General features: G+C 46.7%; 1 protein-coding gene across 2 annotated transcripts in view; it reads right to left on the bottom strand.

The window, feature by feature from the left end:
• CIMIP1 (ciliary microtubule inner protein 1) overlaps positions 1–23,936 on the bottom strand; it is a 136,407-nt gene that overhangs the window by 58,413 nt on the left and 54,058 nt on the right. The window contains exon 4 of one of the 2 annotated variants that reach the window (XM_078651961.1): positions 4,447–4,721. The exons of the other annotated variant lie outside the window; for it this stretch is intronic. Coding sequence (XP_078508087.1) covers positions 4,626–4,721 — 96 coding nt within the window. The 3' untranslated portion in view covers positions 4,447–4,625. Of the gene's footprint in view, positions 1–4,446; positions 4,722–23,936 lie in introns of those variants that run through there. 2 annotated transcript variants of the gene reach the window in all.

The following is a 23,936-nucleotide window of genomic DNA, read 5'->3' as shown; positions in this document are numbered from 1 at the left end:
CCATCCCAGGACATATGGAGGGGCAGGTACCCTAGCCTCATGTGGTCGACTGCCCTGCGGCCGCGTGTACTGGCTCGTGCCGGGAACCTGGCCTCTGATTGAGGGGGTTGCAGCTGCGGCCTAGGAGTCCTGGTGTGGGTGTTTGAGCTCGCAGAGGCACTGACATAAGCACCCTTAATGCGCCTGGGTCAGCTGCCCTGGATGTGATGTGCCCCGGCTGAGAAGTTGCGCTGTTGACTCCTGCGGCTGTGGTTACTTGCGGCTGCTGTATCGCATTGCCAAGGTCCAGATCTAGTGCATTGGGTGATTCCTGGACTCACTTAATACAGCGTTGGTCCGTGATGCCCTTCTTGTGGTGTGATTATTTGCCTCCCTTGTGGCTCTGAGTGGGCATAGCTGGTGTAACAAGGGCACTGACCACAATGGGCAAAACAGATATGACTCAATCCTGCCTAACATTTGAAATGCGTAAACCTGAGAGGTCGCAACAAAGGCAGAACTCGGACTCGTAAGTAGATGCCCTGACTGAAGCCACCTCTACACTGGAGACAATATTACTGGCAATGCAGCACAGTCTGCAGTCTATCGATGGCAAGATTGACGCACTATTTCTGCCCGTAGACCATATGTCTGTGAAGCTGGACAAACAGGTCGCCAGGCTAGGTGAGGTTGAGAAGCGTGTCTCCATGGCTGAGGATGACCTTCAAAGTGTGTCCAATAAAGTCCTGAACATAGAAAAAGTCTTGGCGGTCATCCAAGCGAAGAATGAGGATTTGGAGGCCAGATCGAGGTGGAACAATCTGAGAATAACTGGCTTGCCGGAGTCGATCAACAATGGGAAGTTGGAGATTTATGTCGAGGTGATACTTAAAGAAATCGTTGGGCCTAAAAATCTGTCCATTATGTTGATTGTGGTACGAGGGCACAACTCGCTGGCGGCTCATCCGGTTCCTGGGTCCCTGCCGCACCCGCTCATCGTGTGGTGGCTAAACTATAGAGACCGGGACTCTGTCCTCTGCCTGGCATGAGAAAAAGGTTGTATTAACTATCAGGGAAACGAGTTGGCCTTCTACCCAGACTTCACTGTAGCTGTCCAAGCAGCGAGGAGGGAATTTGCGCCAATTAGGAAGCTGCTGATCGCAGAAAACATCCCGTATGCTATGCTTTGCCCGCCTGAGAATAGGGTTGGATGGGTCTGCCAAGATCTACAATAACCCTAAGGCTGCAATTTGGCATGCTAAATCCCTGAAAAAATGGCGCAGTGACACTGCCAGCGAGCCTGATGAAGAGGAGCAGTGAGTAATTGTCTGTGACAGCATAGCACTGCTAAGTTGTTATGGTTTTGTTGCTGCCATCTAAACGTTCGGGAGGTCAGAGCTTGTGGGGGATGCCCGCTGGAGGGGGTCAATAACACGAGAAGTATCTTATCATGGTGTTCCAACTCCTGGGCGTACAATCAGATGGCTGCGTGAATACTGCAGGGGTAATGGATGTGTGATGCCTCATGGGCACTGGACTCTAGTTAGACTGTCATGTTCATACAATGGACATGTTCAGCCACCTCCCTGCCCAGTGGGAGGTTGACTGTACTCTAGCGATTCTCAATGGGTGTGTCCCACTTCTTTTTCAGGGAGATGTTTATTGGGGGGGATTTGTTCGTTCTTCCTTGGGTTGTCTTTAGCAAGTTGGGGGTGCTGAAGTGGGTGGGGGTATGGGGTGGTGGGGTTGATTTGTTGCAGTGCAGTACAATATAAATGCAGTAGATTTTCAAACACGATTGGTCTCTCTGAGAGGTCTACAATGTGGGTCTTGCAAGTTTTGATTAAGGAATGAATGCCTGGGTGGTACTGTTAAGTTAATAACATGGAATGTACAGTGTCTCAACAACCCCAAATAGATCCGTAATGTGTTAGCTTTTCTCAACAGCTCGATTTCGTAGCACACCCTGCATCACATTTTGCGATGCAGGGTGCGCTGCGAAATTCGTTTTATTAATTAAATTGTTTACTTACCTTCAATTATCCATACTCCGGTTTTTAGCACCCCCCACCCTGCCCCTCCCCGCCCCACCTCTCCGCCCCACCCCACCGAAACTCACTCCACGGGCCGTGGCTGGTCTGGAGGCGTATTGCGTCCTTCTCCCCCTCTGAAGTGATATGGGGCGGGGACCTTAATGTGTATCTGGATCCTTGGCTAGATTGGTCAGATGACACGATACAGCAGGGGAAGCAGGCCGTACTTGTGCTCGCTGAGCTGATGGAGGCTGAGGGTCTCATGGATATCTGGCAGTGCCGAAACCATGCTGGGAGAGAGGAGCCATTCGTGTCCGCGGTGCACAGAGTGTGGTCCATGTTGGATTACTAGTTGGTCTCCAAGGAGGTGTGCCCGTGGACAGTGGCAGTCAATTACCTGGCTAAAATGCTGTCCGACCATGCTCCTGTCCTCCTCGAGCTGGCCATGCCTGCTCTTGCCAGGCCACCATTTCAGTGGCGGCTGTAGCTGTCTTCCCTAGTGAACTCTGTGTTCCAGGCCATGGTTAGTGACGCTATTACTACATTTTATTGTTGAAAATGAAGGTTCAGTTGACGGGGCAGGCACACTTTGGGAGGTTTTTAAGGTTACCAATAGGGGAGAATGCATTGGGGTGCAGGCAGGTGTATTAAAAGCACTCTGGAATAGGCTGCAGGGCCTAGTTGAGGAGATAAGTGGGCTGGAGCCTGGGTATGAACAGAGGCTCTCGGCAACATGGTTAGCTCAAATTAGAGATTTGGTATCAGAACATAATCAGGTTGCGAACAGGAATTACCGCATAGGTCCAGGAGGTGTAAGGCGGGCACCTATGGTGAGGGAGGCAGGCCCAGTCGTTCTCTGGCACATAAATTGGCTCTTCTAAAAGGGTCAGGAGCATATCGTAGAGATGTTAGATAGTGATTCTCAGATCTATATGGGAATAGGCTGTCCGCGAGCAATAGCAAAATCTCAGGCTATCTGGATGATATAGCACTGGGGTGGTTGTCCCATGGTCAACAGGAATATTTGACACAGCATTTTACGGTAGAGGACATCAGAAAAGCTATAATGGCACTGCCATCCGGCAAAGCGTCTGGATTAGATGGTCAGCCTAGCGAGTTTTATAAAACATATGTCGAGGCTCTGGCTCCTAGGCTGCTGGAGGTATTTGCTGAAGCATACAAAACTGGTGCTCTGCCCCCCACCCTAAGGGAAGGGATTATTGTAACATTATTGAAGCAGGACAAAGAAGCTAACAGGTGAAAGTCACATAGACCATTGTCCCTAATAAATGTTGACACCAATATATTGGCGAAAATTATTGCTAATAGGCTTCAGTCCCTGGTCCCGGGATTTGTGCCCAAGCGATCAACCGTACATAATCTATGTACCAATTTTGCAGTGCTGCATCAGTTAGATCCCGAGCTCCCGGCCGTAGCGATGCTCCTGGATGCGTTGAAAGCTTTTGACTCGCTTCAATGGGGTACATGTTTGTGGTCTTGCAAAGAATGGGAATACCGCCGTTTTTTCTGAAGCGGGTGCGCCTACTGTACACAGGCCCGATCGCCACGATACAAGTTAATGGGTGGGTATCATGTCCAATCACAATATGTAGGGGTACCAGACAGGTTTGCCCCCTCCAGGCGTTGGCGTGTAAAATCAGAAAGGGACATGGTAATGCCGCTCTGGGTTTTCGGTGGCGTCCGCTTACCATCTCACTGTATGTGGATGACTTACATTCGGGAGCAGGCCACACATATGGCATCCATATTATGCGAGTACGTCCTATTTGAGTGACAATAAGGGTTGGGAATAAATTGGGCAAAGTCACCAGTCTTTCCACTAACTGAATGCACTCCAGAAACTGTCCTGGAGTGCCCGCTTGCATGGTCCATGAAGCCAATTAAATATCTGGGGGTCTGGGTGTACAGAGACCCTGATACGTGATCAGTATGAATTATGGGGGCGTGATAACCAAAATTACCAAACAAGTTGCCTGATGGACACGTCTTCCATTGTCCTTGGCAGATGGAATAGCATGGCGAAGATGACTATTCTTCCCAAACTCCTTTACTTGTTTGTAAACTTTCTGTTAGCCCTGAATATGGCACTATTTAAAACTTTGCAGTCCTGTTTGTTTGCCCTGGTTTGGGCTTGTAAGCAGCCAATTTGTAGCTGGGGCACTCTAACGCTGCCGTTTGAATGGGGAGGGTTTGAGGCGCCCGATCTGCATCTGTACTATCTGTGTGCACAGGCGCGATTCGCACATGTATGTATGTATGTATGTATTAAGTATAAAAAAGGGGGGGACCCTGTTGTTACCACACAATGGTTTGTTGTCTGTATGCCACCATATATTCAAGAGACCCTTACAATAATCAACCACACCAATTATTCCATATGCTAAAATGAACAGCAAAAAACTTTTTATGCATTTATATCATTTATTTCCTTTTTGCATAAAATTGTACTAAACAATTACAGTGCCTATTTTAAAAAAATATGTTTAAACATAGCTTATATACATGTACATCATTTATTGAGTGATACAGTTGATACCAAAAACAGTTAAAAAACAAAGTTTGTAAATAAACAAAGTGTCTAATTCGAAGTAATTAAAAACAAGTTGTCACACGGGACAAATAAAAACCAAGTTGTCGACGCAGCGTTTCGGTATTTATAAAAATTGACACCTTCTTCAGGACAGGGTTCTATTTAATAAAGAAAACATGAAATTAGACTCCATCATTATTTGACACCTTATTGACATATTTGTACTTCTCACTACACAGTTGGTACACAACATCATTTACTAAGCTAGATTAATTAACTCATATTCCACATATATTTTTTACAGGCACATTCTTTTAAGTGGTTTTATGGATCCTTGAGTTATATGGGGTCAGTCAACATATCTACATCATCTAGGTATTTCTAAAAAGAGAAAGAATAGTGTTTCCTGAAACTATACAGGGCGTGGGTCGATTTATATATTGGTTTCCCCATTCGCATACCTTATTAGGTTGAAGCGTTTTGCTTAGCATTCAGCTCTGGGAATCTGTTTTCAATTCAGGAGATTACCCAATCTGTATTCAGGATGCTTATTTATTCATTTAGTTGAGCATCTTTGGCAGAAAGATGCTCAACTAAATGAATAAACAACAGGGTCCCCCCCTTTTTTATACTGATTACTCCTTGTCCCTAAACAGAATTGTGAGGAGACCTCCCTTTTTTTCTTAATCTGTATGTATGTATTGGCATTCTTGTATAGCGCAATGACTGTCACCCAACAGGTATCCTGGCGCTTAGACTTCAGTAATCCATACAACGGTGTTTCCAGCTACTGCCATGCTTACATTGTCCTAGGGAAAAGATGTGTTTTTAAAGCTTTCTTAAAGGAAGGGAGGTCTCCCATACTTCTCAAGGATATCGGTAGAGAGTTCCACAGTCTAGCTGCGGTAAACCTGAAAGAGCGACCTCCCATCCTAGTCCTCACAATCTTGGGAACCACTACCAAGCAAGCTGAGACCGAGCGGAGAGATCTAGACGGGATATACCAGGAGAACAAATCTTGCAATGGAGACGGACCCTGACCATGTAGGGCCCTGAACAGCAAACAGAGGGCTTTAAAGTCAATCCGCTGAAGAACTGGCAACCAGTGAAGATCCGTGAGTGCCAAAGAGGATGAGTCAGAACACCTGGGCGAGAGGGCCAATTTAGCAGCGAAATTCTGTACTCGCTGCAGTTTTCCCACCAAGGTGGCAGGCGCCCCCAGAAGTAGTGCGTTACAGTAGTCATTACTTGCATTTCCCCCAGCGCTATCTGCCAGACTTAGCTGTGGAGGAGGACACTGCCTTTCCTATCCCGCTAACCGCTATGGTTCTACATAACAGTCATGGTGGTACCAGGAAAGAGATCAACACGGTCAAGAGCAGTGTCAGGGCGTGGAAAGGTCTGGGTGCTCGAGCAGGGAGGGAGTATTTGTATGCACCTGCCATGCCAATTGCTGCGCACCGGGGTATGTACGCTGGGCAGGAACGTGGGGCAATGAGCGTCTTGCAAAATGGTGTAGTCACTAGGCATTGGGAGATGTACATTGATGGGCTGTCCCTGACCCTGGATGACTTTCTGGCTGTGCAAGCATATTCGTCAATGCATGGGTTTATATACACTAGACTGTGCATGGCTGTGAGAGCACTTTATCCAGAGTTTCTTAAGGAGCCACAGATGCTTAAAGCGTTACAAGTGGTATTAACAGTGGGAGAGGGCAAGGGACTGATTACTAGACTATACTGTGCCTCTCAGAAGGCACATTTCATATCTAAATCCTCATCTCTTGATAAGTGGAATGCTGAGCTGGTTGTCACTATGCCAGGGAAGAAGGGGAGGTATGTTGTGCTCTGACCGGGCGCTTAACTGCCAACTGCAGCCTCCGAATCATACATTTTAAATACTTGCAACAGCTGTGTCACACCCAGCACAACTGAGGAGATTCGGATTACGAGAGGACGCTAGATGTGTAAAATGCGGGAGGATGGAGCTAACTTTATGCAACTGGCCTGGGGATGTGCTGCTATACACAACTTCTGGCAGTGTGTCGTGCAGGTCTTAACTGACATGACGCTGGAACAAGTTGAGTGCACGCCGGAGTTCTGTCTGCTGGGGCTGAAAGAAGATGAATCCATGTAACAGACGTATAGTCGCTATTTTTACTTTGTTTGCAAAATGTGCTGTCGCAATGTATTGGGGTGGTAGAACTGTCACAACTCTTGTAAAATGGATCAGGGACCTTGTGTATTGTAAACAACAAATAGATGTATATGATGAGGAGCCACGGGTTTCATCCAGACCAAAGGACTTTTGATCACCATTGACTACCTATCTGATGGAGCACCCAGACATGTCATAACTGCTTATGGGTAACTAGCATATTCGTGTTGTATCGTTCTGTAAGACCTGGAAGTGTAAATCGTTTCCAAATGTGAAGGGAACACGTTACACTGCACTGCATGTTCTGCTGACTGCTTATGGTTTAAAATAAGTGGGGGGGAGGGAAAATAATGGTATCCTACATGTTATCCTGTTATGTTGCAGCGTGGGCGTATTGTACACGCTGTAATATGTAATTTGGCAAGGCAATGCAAACAAATAAATAAATAAAAATCTAAATACGTGGTGTAAGCAGAGTTTTGAGAAAAAGCAATTTTAAAAAAACTGTACTTTGTGTTGCCTGATTGCAAAATGGTAAGTTTGTTCCATAGCGTCAGGGCCGGACTGGAAACCAAAACTGGCCCTGGCAAAGAGCTCGCCCCCCCCCCCCCCCCCAGTGGCTGAGCTATGCTGCAAAAACGGCCCTGTAACAAAAACGGCCCCCAGGGGTCCATAATCGGCCCCCACCCTAGCGGCCCACCGGGGAAACGCCCGGTGCCTGGTGCCCGCTATGGCCAGTCCGGCCCTGCATAGCTTGCCCCAAAGATTTGCTGCATATCTCTCACTGGTTGGTTTATGACTGGCCTCCTAGAGGACAATGGCTTGCCTCTGAGATCAGGAAGGTTGATTTGGTGTCAACTGTGACTATTTAGCAGGGATTAGTCCTCAGGGAGGAAGGCAGTAACAGACGGATCATAAAGGCCGATATAACAGCTATTCTTTTTGAAGTGGAAATCCCACATGGGATCTCAAGAACTAACACCATTCAAGCACAGAGCCAACCGGGACTCTGCTTCCAAATGGAAAGAAAAAAACATATTTAGCACTCGGTTGGTGGAAGTTACCTCACTTCCATTTGGGAATGGCTAGAAGGAAAGTCAAGGCTCCTGCATATGGAAGAAGTCAGAAGCCATTACGGTTGCAGGTTTATAGCAAGCTAAGAAGGAAATATTGAAAAATAAGGTTTGGTTTTGGCTGGAAGTTTGCCAGGATATGGTATAGGCAATATTCCTGCCACTGGCTAATGCACAAGGTAAGACTAGTATCTCATCACCAAAAATTCAGAACATTCCTGGACCTGGAATAAACATCTGGAAGAACAGATTCTTACTGACTGCTGGGGATAGAAGGCTGAAGGATCAACAATTCTGATAGCACCCAGGGTTGATATCTGTTTTTCAAGGGTCAAGTGTTTAGTTTCCTCTTCCTGCCACAGGGACACAAAAGGCAGACACAAAGACACTACAGGGACACAAAAGGATCATGCGCTCCTAGCTCTTAAGAAGGCCTAACTGACCTGTTGAGATTGGACCCTGAAAGAGATTTAGCAGGAGAGAGACCCGGGAGCCTCCTTATGTAATTGGCACACTGTCACAGTTTATGTCTAGCACGCCTTCAACAAGGGGCACAGGCTCAGACAGTGCAGCCTATTACTTATAATGCATGGCACCCAGGGTGGCAGCAAACTCTTGTGGTCCTCAGGGCAGCGCATTAGTGAAAGGTGGACCGACTGATTGAAATAACAGGTCTGATTTTCACAGTGCAGACAGCCTGAACCTTCAAGGGGGGACAGAGATCTGCCAGCAGGTGAGTGACTGAACCCATCTGCAAGGGGTCTTGGAGGGGAAGGGGGGCGAAAAGGGGCTCCCTTTCCTCCCTCCAGAGGGGCACTCTCGGTGCACCACCTTTCTATGGTGGACACTGGAAAACATCCTTTACCACGCACTCATTCCCACAGAGTTCTGCAAGTGGCGGAGTGTGAAAAGTGGCGCTGCTCGCACTGATTTTTAGCGCTAGGAGTTTGTCCAGCACTGTAAAATCACCACGAGCAGCACTACGCATCATGCCAGAGGGCTCTGCTTCTTTCTGCCACTCAAGTAGATACTCTAAGCGTGTAGCTGCTTCCTCAACACAAGTGGGAGATTTCTCAACACGAGCCACAAGGTCTTTTATGATACAGGAGGCATCATACACTACCTGCATATTGAGCGAGTGTGAGCTTTACCTGTTCCTGTATATATATATTCATTTGCTGAGAGGAGACATATGGCAATATGTGTGCCATCAACATAGCCAATGACATTTGGGAACTGTCCTACCCTGTAGAACATCAACTTGGTTCGTTGCAATAATTAGGGGATATTGGGGCCTGGTATATATTGGTTGACTCTACTCACCATGATGTCCAGAAACCTGCAAAAGAACCTGGACATGGCACTTTGCAACACCCCCCCTGCCACGGCTATGAACCCCTGGTAACTGCTAGAGGCCAAGAGGAGTAGGCAACACAATACCTGCACATGTGGTGGGATTGCATTGTTTTGAGTCTTGGGGCCTGAGCTGAGGATGTAACTCAGCAATTTAATCAAGTATCGCCTGACTACTGAGTCAGGAACTCTCATGAACCTCCTTCTCTGTCTGTCCAAACAGGGTGACCCTCACCCTGAATATCCTCTCCTGTCTCCTCCTCCTTCTCTGCCTCCCAGCCAAAATCCTCATCCTCCTTACTTACAAAGCCACCATTGTGAAAGAGCCTGATGCATTTTGGGTGTCTTTTAATAGTTTGCACCTGGTTACCACCTAATCCGATTCAATGGTAATTGCATTTCCTAAATGGTCATTTTGTAACTAGTCGCAATTAGGAAATCCGTTCGACATGCGGTTTGCGATTTGAATTTTGGAAATGGCTATTTGCGATTTCCTATTTTGCGATTACCAAAATGTGATTTCTACTTTGTAGGAATCACATTTTGCACCACAGTAAATGCCTTTAATACATTCCGATATGGCATTTTGCATTTCCTAACAGCCCCAAATTGCGAACCGCACCGTTAAGGAATGCAAAATGCCTTTGTACATATGGGCCATTGTTCTCTTACCGAAAATGACTCTCAAGTCTCCTTCTCAAGTCCCTATGCTCACCCATTTTCCCATCAGTTTTAGCTTTGTCACCAATCAGCTTTTCTCAGCACCTTCCCTTTGCAACTATAACGCGCTTTTCTAACGTGAGCCTTTATTGAAAATGAAAAATGAAATATGCTTTGTTCTCTCACCATTGGCTGCCGAAGCAATGTCTGGCCACACAAGATATACATCTGGGCACAGGACAAAAATCCACAGAATACAAATATCCCTTACATGACACAATCTGGGCATTAGGATACTCAAGAGACAACACAGACAGCATGGATCACAGAACTAGGAAACGGCACAGCCTGTGGGAAAAAAGATACTGTAAAAGCAGCACTTGTACTGTATGTTCATCTGTTACTTTGGCTCAGCCTTCTTCCTGTAGGACCGCACACGCTTGCACTGCCGCTCTTACTCCAGATGGCAGACGAGACAGTTTAATCATTTTCCAAAGGACTCCAAAAGATTTTGAGAGCATGTTAATTGCTTTAGAAGTTCAACAGGAATGAAGGACACTTTGTTCAGATTTCTAAAGCAAGACTACAGGACCCGTTTATCTTGAAGGAAGGCCAAGCCTGAAACAGTGGCAGCCAGCGACCACATCTCAGAGCCATAGTGAACTGTCTGAGCAGCACACAATACCCAGAGGCTACGGTAATGCAATTAACCCTATCTTGCTCAAAGACCAGAAGATGGATGAAAAATTATAACAGTTGTAAATCTAAGCAAGGTCAGTACCAAATGGCACCCTGTTTTCCTCAGGATTCTGGATATGTATATATTAACCCTCAGAACAGCATTCAAGAAACAGATCATGCAGAATCGATCAAGTGTGATGTGATCAATTAAAACCACACACAAAAACATACACATGACATTACTCTTTTCACTGGAAACGCATAGATAGAGGTTCACTGAGGGTTGTGTAGATGGAAAAAATAAAGGTTAACGTTAAAGTTAGGTGAATTGGTCAGTGAGTACATTAACATTGTGAACAAAAAAACAAAGAAAAACACAGAATCTCACCCGTTAGAGCTAGCAGAGCTTACTATAACTTGCACCCACGCCATGCACTGCTCACGAACTTGCATATTACATCACTTATGACATGTTCTATGACATACTTTATGACATCACTGACATCTCAAATGACATAATTGATATCACTGATGACAACGTCAAAGGAGTATTTGTTTGTTTTATAGTTTACATAGTCGCAAGTAGATACCATATTAATGTTCTACCTAATTTTGTACAGCCTATGTTTAGCTAATGGCTGTAAGTGTTTACAAAACGCATGGGCTCCTAATGCATAATAGTTTTGTAGAGGTATTGAAAACATTTTAAATATTTCCACCGAAGAGTACCTCTGTTTGCATCTGACAGTTGAAGACTTGTGTTCAGCATGTTCCACAAAAGATTACATGCCAAGTATTGTAAGCAGCCTTGAGTTATTAGACAGAATCCTCACAGCATGACTATTTCTGCATAACATAGAAGACTGTGTGCTCGAGGTGCTAACCTATGTACATGTGCTTCTTTTTGCTTCAGAAGATCTGTCAGGTTTTCACCACAGTATAAGGTAGGTAGTATAATCTCTACCACCTTCAGACCTTGGTTATTTTAAACAAATAGTGTCTTTTTTTGACAAGTGTTGCATAGAATGTACACTGTTCTTAGTAGATTGTTAATACTATGTGGTGTTTTTCTCATGAGTGTTTCACGGTCTGCAAACAGTGTGGTAGAGTGTAAACTCTCTCCATAAAGTAAATGCTGCTCACAGTTCCCACTTTTCTACTCACATCAACTTAATTTCTCAACTTAGGTTCGGTGAATGTGAGGGGGTTGATACAAATAAAAACTGGTCGTAGTAAGGCATTCATTTTTGTGACACATTGGGTATCTTGAGTATCTTGGCTTTATTTGAACAGTTGTATACATATTGAACACTGTGTGCAATACCCATATATTTGTGGTTGATTGTTATTGTGAACTAGGCTATCTGTGAAGGGTATGATATAGGGTCATTGCTGTACATAACACATGCTTGCTACATCTGTGATGGCATTATTGATGGTTGATATTATTCTGATGCCATACTAGTTTATAAAGTAATGTGTAAAAAAGGAGTTTGGAGGATGTTACACGATAGCTACTCGCCACTATGCAAACTATAAAACAAACTACCACACTCATTGGATGATGTTATCAGTTATTTATGACAGTTATGTCATAAACCATGTCATAGAACATGCCATGAGTGATGTAATATTTGAGGCCATTAGCAGTGCATGGCCGGCACGCAAGTTATAGTTAGCTCTCCTAACTATAACTGGTGAATTTCTGTGCTTTGTTTTAGTTCAAAACGTTAATGTTGTCACTGACATATTCACCTAAGTATAACATTACTTTAAACTTTGCTTTTTTCTGTTAATTTCTATATTTTGTTTTTGTTTTAACCATAAACTTTTTTTTAAGAGACAGTGGTCCCTTTCAAAGAGAATCAATATAGATAGCCACAATACTTGAATCAAGATCGGGTCTCTTTATGTCCAGATGGACGGTATTTAGAATTTATTAACACACACGCAAGACAGTACACAAACAATAAGTGAGCAGGGCGTGACAGGGTATTTGGAAATTAGCCGATTTCCTTACCACAGGCAAGTGACTTAAAAGTGAATCTTAGTGAAGATACAAATTAACAGTAGTCGCAATAACACAGGCATTTTATACTCCACGTAATTCTTAAATTGCAGTTTAGAGTTAAGATGTAATTGTCGACGACGTTTCGATGCCCAACAACGGTTATGGGATCATCATCAGGACTAAGCAATAAAGGAAATGCCTGGAAAGTTGCGGTGTAGCAATTTGGGAAGCTGTACCCAGAGATAATGGCAAGATGCGAACTAATTAAATTACCAGATGAAAGCCACAGAGAGGGTTAATCATAAGGTCAAGATGGGCGTCCAGTTGGCTGGGTAGGGGTGTATGGTCTGGGGCCTTGGTTCAGAAAAGAACGATAGTGCAAGTTGCACGAAGGAATTACACAATGGTAGTATGTCCCGGGAGATATGGAAACCGGTGTGGAAAGAATCTCACCAATGTACGGTAGGACGCGGTCTGGTCACACGGTGTCATCAGGAGCCTATGACATGGCTTGGAAGAGCAGCAAAATCAAGGTGCCTGGTATCTTGCCGAAGGTAGCAGCGCTTACTGAATGAAAAATCCGTTGGGCATTCAGAGTACATATGTAAATGGTATAGAGATTATTTACATGTAGAGGTGACACACATCCTCTGTAGCCTTTAGAAACGCTAGACCGTCCATTTTGGGACGTTAATCTTAAAACATATGAAGTTTCCCAGCATTGTTTTGCGTATGGTGTCTCTAATAGTGTGTACACCATAACCTAAGTTGGGTGTCTGCCCCCAGAGTAAAGAATTAGGCGAGACAAAAGTGTTAAAAACTTTATGCCCCCAATCCCACAAGTAAAGAACTAGACGAGACAAAAGTGTTAATAACTTTATGCAACATGAGCACACTAGGTGAGACACTTTCTTTTTAAAATTTATTTAACTTTACTGAGCACGAATTTTAAAATCACGGACACATAAACTACAAATCCCCAGAGGTCTTCATGGACCTGTATTTTACTGGTCTCACGTGAGGCGACTATATACCACGTGATGCAGTGACGCGTCTACGTTTGATGCGACCACGCCCCCTCCAACCCGGAACTGTTCACAGTTTCACCTTTCAAATGGCGAGGGCAATCGGGAAAACCGTGCGAAAGCCCGGGGATGCAGACCAATTAGGTGTGCACACGAGGCAGGACCCTTGATGTTGTAAGTATGGGACAGTATGGACGGCTGAACACGCACTTTGCAGGTATGAAGTACCTCTTCCTCCGAATAAGAGCCTCTAACAGCACAAGAGGCTCTTTTATTTGTTTTCTTTAAATATCACTCTCTTCTCCGGACCAAACTGACCAGAGTTTGACTAAAGGGCTACCTTGCAGTGCTGCGGTCCCCTGAGAAGCAGACACTCTCCCGAATTGGGGTAAGGGGGGGCGCTATACAAATGGTCAATGTGATTTGAATGACTTATGACGTTTATGAGAAGTAGTGTGTGGTCTGAGTGAGAAGGGTGTGGTGTGGGGACGAAATTCTACGGAATACGCATTCACTTCACTTGGATTAGTGGCAGAATGCAAGTCATATCGCCACTTCACTAAATAGTTTACAGAGCAGTTGGCTCTGTTAGGATTCTGATTCAAGATCAAGTACAAATGGAAACAACGTGTGATGGCTCCTACACACCCTCCCTGTTTGACAAGCATGGGTGTACAGAGCACATCACAGATGGGAATTTTGGAACGCAAGAATTATTTTGATGGTTGTTCTTTTTTCCCCTTTCTTCTTTCTCACAGATGGAGTACTGCACACCTATTGAGGAATAAGATAAGTGATCTTTTTTTCTGGAGTGTCACATTAAGGAGCAGCTATCTGCCCTTACATATATAACGATAGGTATCAACCTCTTGTGGTCTTACCAGGGAGGACATTCTGGGCCTGTAGAAAGTCCGGGACCTTTTTAGGCCAATTTTCGGACTGAAACATGTTGGCACCAGGGTCATAGGACCATAATACTCCTTGTGACCCACATAGTTTTTTGTATTTTATTATCCCCTGCGGCTTCACTAATAAAGGAATATCGGGATATGCAGGAGGATTTTTAATCTTTATACTCCCTGGCCATTTCTTCCTAAGTGCTCCCTGAAACATGGTGGAGCCCAATCTGACCTTTAGGAGTCAGGGTGAACCAGGTGATGATATATGAACAAAAGGAATTGCTTCCTTTCCCACAATCTAGTGGGTAATAATTGAAAGGTCTTTTTCATTTTCCCCATTTCTTTGAGATTTTAGACTTTGTCTAGAAGCCCGTGGGGTACTTGTTGTGGCAGATTGTTTTTGTTTTAGACAAAAACAGATCTTTCTATCACACCTAACTAGAACATTACTTTAACCTATGTCTTTTACAGACCATTTCTAGTGTTTTTCAATGTAAAGTAACATTTTATTACCATATGTAAAGCCAACTCCACCCCCCGCCACACCTACGGGCCCATTAGGATGTCGAGCGGATTGCCCCCGCCAGGCTGGCGGTAGCCACAGCCAGCCTGGCGGGGGCAATCCGCCCGACATCCTCACTCGTTTTCCCCCCGGGACCTCAGCGGACGGAAAGACCGTCCGTCGCTTTTCCGCCCCGGTCGTTTTGCGGCTGGGGCGGAAAAGGAATAATATGGTGGCGGTGTCTATCAGACACCGCCAGCCATATTAGCAAGGGCATTTTACAATGCCTTTCCGTGGCGGCGAAAGGAATGCAGTCTTCACTCTGGGGGCCCCCTGCGGGCCCCCAGAGTGAAGGAGGGGTGGGGGCTGCACACGTCCACATTTGCATAAACAAAGCGGCAGGCACCGCGCGGTGCCTGCCGCTTTGTATATGCAAATGCTGAAATGCATTTCTAGCATTGTGGCGGGCGGTGCTGAGAGCACCGCCCGCCACAATGCTACAAATGCAGGATGTGCCGGCCACTGTGGCGGGCACATCCTAATGCCCTCCACAGGACCCCCGCCCTTATGGCAGGCGGTCCCAATCCCCGCTAGGATGACGGGCGGACAAAGTCCGCCCTTCATCCTAATGGACCCCCTAGTCTTTAGCCGTGTACATCGTGTAGTTGTCCGCAGGGCCTTACTTGAGCCAGATCCCTTCCCACAGGCAACCCCGCACTGCGCACAACCTTTGGCCATGCAGAGCAGGAGGGTAGCAACAGAGCCTGGCCAGCAGAAAACCCTTCCCAAAACCAGCATCGTTGCTTACTACTAATGTGGGGCAAAACGGGCAGAGCTTGTTGCTGATTAGGTAACTTTGCATACTCAGCCGTAATTAAAAGGGAATACCACTGACTCTGCTTTCAGACCAGGAGACGACAAGAAGAACAAGTTACTTACCTTCGGTAACGCTTTTTCTGGTAGATACAGTATCTGCCTGTGGATTCCTCACTTTGTGAATATCCCTCTTGCGTCAGCAACGTTCGGAAATTTTCTTTGTAGCACGCCGGCGTGGAAGACGTCATAGGAACGCGGCCTCGCGCGCGACTCCGTCTGACGTCACCGACTCCTTATTGGGCCTGCGTCGGCGTGATGACATCAGTTTCGCCCTTTTTTCCGTGCCTTCGAGGCACCCGGACGGACCAATGACAGGAAATATACATATATACAATGTACACAGTACATACAAGCAAAAATAGCACACATAGTGCGTAGCAAAGGTATCAAAAACCCAATAAATATACAAATAAATATACAAATAAAACCAGGTATAGCAGAGTGGACAACGGGGAGGCGGGTGGGTCAGTGAGGAATCCACAGGCAGATACTGTATCTACCAGAAAAAGCGTTACCGAAGGTAAGTAACTTGTTCTTCTGATAGATACATCTGCCGTGTGGATTCCTCACCTTGTGAATAGAGTCGCACAGCAGTCCCCACTCCCGGAGGAGGGTGTCCACTCTGCTACACCAGGAAATCTTGGAGGACAGAACGCGCGAAGTGGCCGTCCCTCCTCACCTCGGTATCCAAGCAGTAATGCTTCGCGAAAGTGTGGAGGGAGGTCCAAGTCGCGGCTCTGCAAATGTCCTCAACAGGTACACCTCTAGACAATGCAGAAGTAGCAGACCTTGCCCTGGTAAAATGAGCTCTTATACCCTCAGGAGGGTCCTTACCCGCCAGGGAGTAGCAAATCTTGATGCACAGGATTATCCACCTGGAAAGTGTGCGCTTGTGCACCGCTCTGCCCTTCCGACAGCCAGCAAAACCAACAAACAGCTGATCGTCCATCCGGAAGTCTTTAGTTCTATCCAGATAAAAAGACACCGCCCTCTTAGGGTCCAGACGGTGCAGTCTCTCTTCCTCCTTAGAAGGGTGAGGGGGAGGATAGAAGGTAGGAAGGGTAATGGACTGTCCTAGATGGAAGGGAGTTACCACCTTAGGCAGAAAAGCAGCCCTGGTCCTAAGAACCATTCGTTCAGCATGAATGGTCAGGAAAGGGGGCTTAGAACTAAGAGCTTGAAGCTCACTCACCCTCCTTGCCGAGGTGATTGCTAATAAGAAGACCGTCTTGAAAGACAAAAACCTCATGGGACACTTGTGTAAGGGTTCGAAGGGAGAACCCATCAAGAATGTTAAGACAAGATTTAAGTCCCATTGAGGCACGATACATGGAGAAGGAGGGAACTTATTAGTGAGGTCCTTCAGAAACCTCAAAACCACTGGAGATTTAAAAAGAGACGGCTGGTCCGGCAAGCAGAGAAATGCCGATAACGCCGAAAGGTAACCTTTGACTGTGGCAACAGCAAACCATTGCTGCGCCAAAGAGAGAGCAAACTGCAAAATATCAGACAGATGAGCCCTCAAAGGATCAACATCCTTCTCCCTACACCAAACAACAAATTTAGACCATCTATACGAATAGATGGACTTGGTGGAGTCACGCCTGGCTGAAAGAATGACATCCACCACATCGTGAGGGAGAGAAAAAGAGTTCAGGTTGCCCGTTCAATCTCCAGGCATGAAGGTGTAATGTCTGGAGGTGGGGGTGAAGAACCTGCCCCTCCATCTGAGAGAGGAGGTCTGCCCTGAGAGGGATACGGAGCGGCGGGTGAGAGGAGAGGTGGAGTAGGTCCGTGTACCACACCCTTCTTGGCCAATCCGGAGCGACCAAAATGACTTAGGCCCGGTCCTAGCGAATCTTCCTCAGAACCCGAGGAATCAAGGGTATGGGGGGAAACGCGTAAAGGAGTTGATTTCCCCAACTCAACTGAAACGCGTCCCCCAAAGCTCCTTGCATCGGATACTGGAGACTGCAGAATGACAGGCAGTGAGCGTTCTCGTGAGTGGCAAACAAGTCCACCCGAGGAGTCCCCCACATCTGAAAGATGTCGTGAACAACCTCCGGGTGAAGCCTCCACTCGTGGTCGGCAGAGAACTGCCGACTGAGAACGTCTGCACGAACGTTCAGAACTCCGGCCAGATGATTTGCCATCAGGTAAATCTGATGGTCCTGAACCCAGGACCAGAGACGCAGAGCCTCTCTGCAGAGACACTGCGACCCCACTCCTCCCTGTTTGTTGATATACCACATCGCGGTCGTGTTGTCCGTCAGGACTTGAACGGACTGACCGCGAAGGGAAGGGAGGAAAGCCTTGAGCGCTAAACGTATCGCCCGAAACTCTAGAAGGTTGATATGAAGCAACCTTTCCTCTTGAGACCAAAGACCTTTGACCTCCAGATCCCCCAGATGAGCACCCCACCCTAGGGTGGATGCATCCGTAATCACTGTGGCCACCGATGGAGGCAGCTGGAAAGGCCTTCCTTGAGACAGATTGCCTTCCACGCCCCACCAGGATAGATCCACTGCAGTTTCTCTGGAGATCCTCACAGACTCCCTGAGATCTCCGTTGTGCTGATACCACTGCCTGCAGAGGCACCACTGGAGTGCCCTCATATGCCAGCATGCATGGTTGACCAACAGAATGCAAGAAGCCATCAGACCAAGCAGACGAAGGATCTTCAGGACTGGAACAACCGCTCCATTGAAAAATAAAGGAATCATCTCCTGTATGTCGCGAATCCTTTGAGGTGGAGGGAATGCACGACATACAGTAGTGTCCAGTACCGCACCTATGAACAGGTTGCGCTGGGAGGGCACCAGGTGAGACTTGGGTACATTTATCGAAAAACCCAACCTGTGCAACAACTGAGTTGTCACTTGCAGATGATGAAGCACCTTCTCCGGCGACTCCGCTTTGATCAGCCAGTCGTCCAGATACGGGAATACAGGTATTTCCGATCTCCTGAGATGCGCCGCCACCACTGCCATCACCTTGGTGAAAACTCGAGGCGCAGTAGTAAGTCCAAACGGAAGGACCGCAAACTGGTAGTGTTGCGACCCTACTGTAAAACGGAGATACTTCCTGTGTGACTTCAGGATGGGGATGTGGAAATACGCATCCTGCAAGTCGATCGACACCATCCAGTCTTCTTCCAACAGCGCTTGAAGAACCTGCGCAAGAGTGAGCATCTTGAACTTTTCCTGTTTCAGATACAAGTTCAAGATCCTGAGATCCAGGATTGGTTGAAGTCTGCCATCCTTTTTAGGGATCAGGAAATACCGGGAGTAGCACCCCTGACCCCTCTCCTGCTCCGGAACCACCTCTATCGCACCCTTTCTGAACAGTGCCAGGACTTCTTCCTGCAGGAGAAGCAGGTGGTCCTCCGAACAATAACCTTGGCAAGGAGGGTAATTGGGAGGGAACTCCTGAAAAGGAAGTGCATACCCATTCTCTACGAGATTCAGAACCCAAAGATCTGATGTAACCGATTCCCAATCCCGTAGAAAATGAGTAAGCCGACCCCCTACGGGACCCGCATGATCGGGAATGGCGGATCTAGGGCTGCTTTGCTGAAGTAGGTGGGGGGTGGGTATTATTGGAGGAAGTAGAGGAGGAGGAGGCTTGACGTCCACGTCCACGCCCCTTCTGTCTACCTCTATAAGACTTGTACAAAGGGTTCTGTTGCTGCTGCTGTTGCTGGCCTTGTCTGAAGGGACGAAAGGAGGATCTGCCAAAGCCTCTAAACTTCCTGGTGGTTGTGCCTCTTATCTGCAAGCCCAAAGATCTAGCCGTCGCCCGGCTATCTTTGAACCTCTCTAAAGCTGTATCCGCTTTTTTACCAAAGAGGCCAATCCCGTCAAAAGGTAAATCCAAAAGAGTAGCCTGTACATCAGTGGAAAACTCTGAGGACTTTAACCAAGCAGCTCTCCTGGTAGCCACTGAAGAACCCATTATCCTAGCTACAGAGTCAGCAGTGTCCATACCACTCTGAATAACTTGGCGGGCTGCAGTCTGAGTGTCCAAAACAACTTCATTAAAGTTTTTCCTGTCTTCCTCTGGAAGCTTAGCCGATAGTTGTTTGACTGAGTCCATTAAGGCATGCACATATCTTCCAAGCAAACAAGTAGCATTTGTTGATTTTAAAGCCATGCTACCTGAGGAGAAAACCTTCTTAGCGGCTTGATCCAATTTTTTAGATTCTTTATCCCCAGGAACTTGCGGAAAAGAACCTGCCAATCTATTCGCACAAGCAGCCTGTACCACCAGACTCTCCAGTGAAGGGTGAGATGACAAGAACTCAGGATCTCCTGGAGCTACTCTATAACGTCTAGCCACTAATCTAGACACAGCAGGTGCAGATAAAGGCTTTTTCCAAACTTCCATAATTGGCTCAGTCAGAGCATCAGTGAATGGTAGAGTTGGTTCAATGATAGAAGAAGGTGAATGTAAAACTTCCTTAAGGATATTAGATTTGAACTCAACTGTTGGTAAAGTTAAGTTCAACAATTCAGCAGCTTTTCTAATTACCATATGGTATGGCACTACATCCCTAGAGGGTGCATCTGAAACCACAGGTAATCCCCATTCCGGAGAAAGTTCAAGACTGCTTGCAGAATGAAGATCCTCAAAACAATCCTCATGTTCTTGAAGTTCACCTTCCTCAACTTCAGGCTCCTCATACTCTTTCTCCTCCAAGAGACGTTGGGCTCTACGCCTCGACCACTCCATACGGATCGAAGTCGACGGATCCGGTAACGACTCCGATGGAGTCGGAGCTGTCGTCGACCGAGGAGCTGGAACAACAGGAGGTAGAGAAACAGGAACCGGCATCGAGCCACGATCCGAATTTCGAGGTCGCTCCGGTGTCGGCGAAGCCGTGCGCGGAGTCGATGACCTCGGCGGCGCTGAACCGATCCAAGAAGGATATGGAGTCGGCATGAAAGGTAGAAAAGGCGCCGGTGCATAAGCTTGGGGGACACCCAAGTTAAAAGACAAAGGACCCATAGGACCCGCAGGTGCTCCAGTGGGGTACATTACCCTCGCATATACTCCATACATAGCATTTAGGAAATGCGATGGATCCTGACCAGGACCAGGAAAGGAAGGGTAAGAACCCATTGGTGGATTCGTAGGAGGTTGTACTGGATTCGGTTCCCCCTGATCCTTTTGACTTTCTGGTTCATCCTGCGGAGCCGGAGACTGAGGAACTTCTACGATTTCCTCATGCTCTGAAGACTGACCGGAAGCCGGATTCGGATCTGGTTCCGGGTCCGGTGTATGCTCTCGAGATCTTACCGGAGTGGCACCACCCTTAGGAGATGGAGATACAAAGTCCTTGTGAAGCTTCCGAGAAGATTTCTTCTTAGAGTCCGAAGACCCCGAATGATGGTGAGAACTATGCTTCTTCCTCTTATGCTTTCTCTTCGAGGAACTCGAAGCATGCCCAGAAGCTGACTTCAACACCGACTCCGATCTGGCTCTCGACCTCGAACGCGACCTCGATCACGACATCGATCGCAATCTCGATTGCGACCTCGATCTTGACTTCGGTCTTGACCTGGAATGTCTTGATCTTGATCTCGAAGATCTATCGACATCTTTACCTTTAATTTTGGCTAATAGAAGCTTAGCCTCTCGTTCACGTAGAGCCTTCGGATTCATTTTAAAACAGGATCGACAGCCCTTGACGTTATGATCCGAACCCAAACACCATAAACAAACTTCGTGTGGATCGGTAATTGACATCATCCAGGCACACGAGCTACACTGCTTGAATCCCGTCTTCTTCGACGACATCTTCGACGAAGAACAGAAACAGAAACAGATAAAAAGTAACAAAGTCTCTATCTGTAACCACAGAAGATCCCAGAAACCGTTAGCGTCAACGACGCGGAAAAAAGGGAACTGATGTCATCACGCCGACGTAGGCCTAATAAGGAGTCGGTGATGTCAGACGGAGTCGCGCGCGAGGCCGCGTTCCTATGACGTCTTCCACGCCGGCGTGCTACAAAGAAAATGTCCGAACGTTGCTGATGCAAGGGGGATATTCACAAGGTGAGGAATCCACACGGCAGATGTATCTATCAGAAAGAACCCACTCATCTTGGACAAACACTACAGAAGACATTGCACTCCAATAAATCAAAGACGATGCATTCACCTCCATCAAGGATTTCAGATCGTTTTTCAACGTGCAATTGAAAAGAAAGCACGCTGTGCATCAGCCTGGAAAATGGCAGGAAAACCGTTGCATACTACTAACTGGAAGCAGCAGGGCCAAAGGGACGGAGCTTGTAGGTGATTTGGTACCTTTGCATACTTAGCAGAAATTAAAAAGGTAGAACTGTGGACTATATATTTTTTTAAAGGGGAGGGGGACCCCATCTCCCAGGGCCTGAGTTTAATATAGGTTGGAGCCCTGGTGCCCATGCAGGGCCCCCATCATATACAACGTTGGCGGCTGCAGGGAAGCCCTCGGGCCCCTGCAGCCCCAGCCTGCTCCCCACAAGCTGTGGGAGCCTGCATTGGTCCAGCCAATTGGTCCAGCTATTTCTGCTGCTCTCTCTGGGTAGGAGCAATATCTTGATTAGTTTCCCTGCCCGGACAGATCTTCAGTCTGCTCCCAGCGGTAAGGAGCATTTCTAAAGCTCCACCTGCTGGAAGCAGACTATGTGTTTGCTTCCATTTGGCAGGAAATTAAAAAAATGCTCCCGCCAGGCAGAACCAAACATAAGTTTCATTGCCCGCGCTGGTGCAGGCAGGGAAACTGCTGTGTTCGGGAGTGTGCTCCCTGGAACACAGCAAGTGAGCCTGTCCCGGGGATAGGGTCCCTGTGGACGCATGTGGCTTATAGAGGGGGGCCAGGCATCCTCCTCCCCTAATTATTTAAATAGGGCCCCAGGGATGTGGTCTTCGGGGGCCAAATGTAGCACAGCGAGGAGCTGCTATTTTGTTGGGAGTTTTTATTTCGATCCCGCAGGATTGCAGCAATATCACAGGCTTTTTATTTTCAATTTTGGACAGAGGGGGGTTTCCTCCGAATCCCCCCGCATGTGTCCCATGGGGAAAGGTTTTCCCTACCTTGCCCCCTAATATTATTATAATTGTTTTTATAATTTCAGGACAGAAGACTACGTCGCCGAGTCCTGTAATGGCTGCCATCAGTATTTTTCACATGTTGCTGGCAGCCATCCAGAGTGCTCCACAGGAGCAAGACGGCCAAAGGGAAAAACAGTTCCTTGGGCCAACCAGAGTGCTTGGGGCCAGATGTAGGTAAATCTGATTTACCGACTCTAGAATACCGAATCTGTATGATTCGGTAATTACCGAATTGGTATTTACCGATTCGTTAATTGCCATTGATTCCTATGGTCCTACAGGCCCATAGGAATGAATGTCAATTACCGAATCGGTAAATACCGATTCGGTAAAATTACCGAATTTGCAAGGGTGACAGGGTGTCACTTTGACACCTTATTGCACCCCTGATTTTGGCTTCTGTGCCATGTGACACACATACATGCCCTTAGGGCATGTATGTGTGCCACATGGCACAGGTGTACATGCACAGATATGCATGTACACAGGTATTCGTTATTTATCATGCAATAGTATTACATGGTAAATAACGAATCAGTAATGGCCTGTGGCACTGTTTGAAGTGCCACCTACATCTGGATTTACCGATTCGGTAAATTTACCGATTCGGTATTTTACAGAATCGGTAAATTTACCGAATCGGTAAATATACCGATTCTGTAAATTAGATGGCCCCTACATCTCCATTTGCAAATACCGGTCGGTAACGGCCGAAATCGGCCGTTACCGACCAGTATTTGCCGACCTACATCTGGCCCTTGATGTTTTAAAATTCAGTTTGATGGGCTCTTGTGAGAGTCCCACAAACCCAACCATCCAGATACACAAATATTTTTAAACCTTAAGTTATCAAAAACATCTGAACGGGTTACACCAAATCACAAAAAGCACAATCTGGAGACCAAGAACTAGCTTCCTGCCAAATTTGGTCTAATTCCGTTCAGCTTTTGCAGTAGTGCTTCTTAAAGACGTCTATAGAAACTACATGTACATTTAGAGGAACAAGATACCAAATTTACACTGAACTGGATTTCA

The sequence above is a fragment of the Lissotriton helveticus genome, chromosome 7 (genome assembly GCF_964261635.1).
Source record: "Lissotriton helveticus chromosome 7, aLisHel1.1, whole genome shotgun sequence".
Lineage (NCBI taxonomy): Eukaryota > Metazoa > Chordata > Amphibia > Caudata > Salamandridae > Lissotriton > Lissotriton helveticus.
The sequence above is the reverse complement of the archived record's forward strand: the minus strand, read 5'-3'. Positions and strand labels throughout refer to the sequence as shown.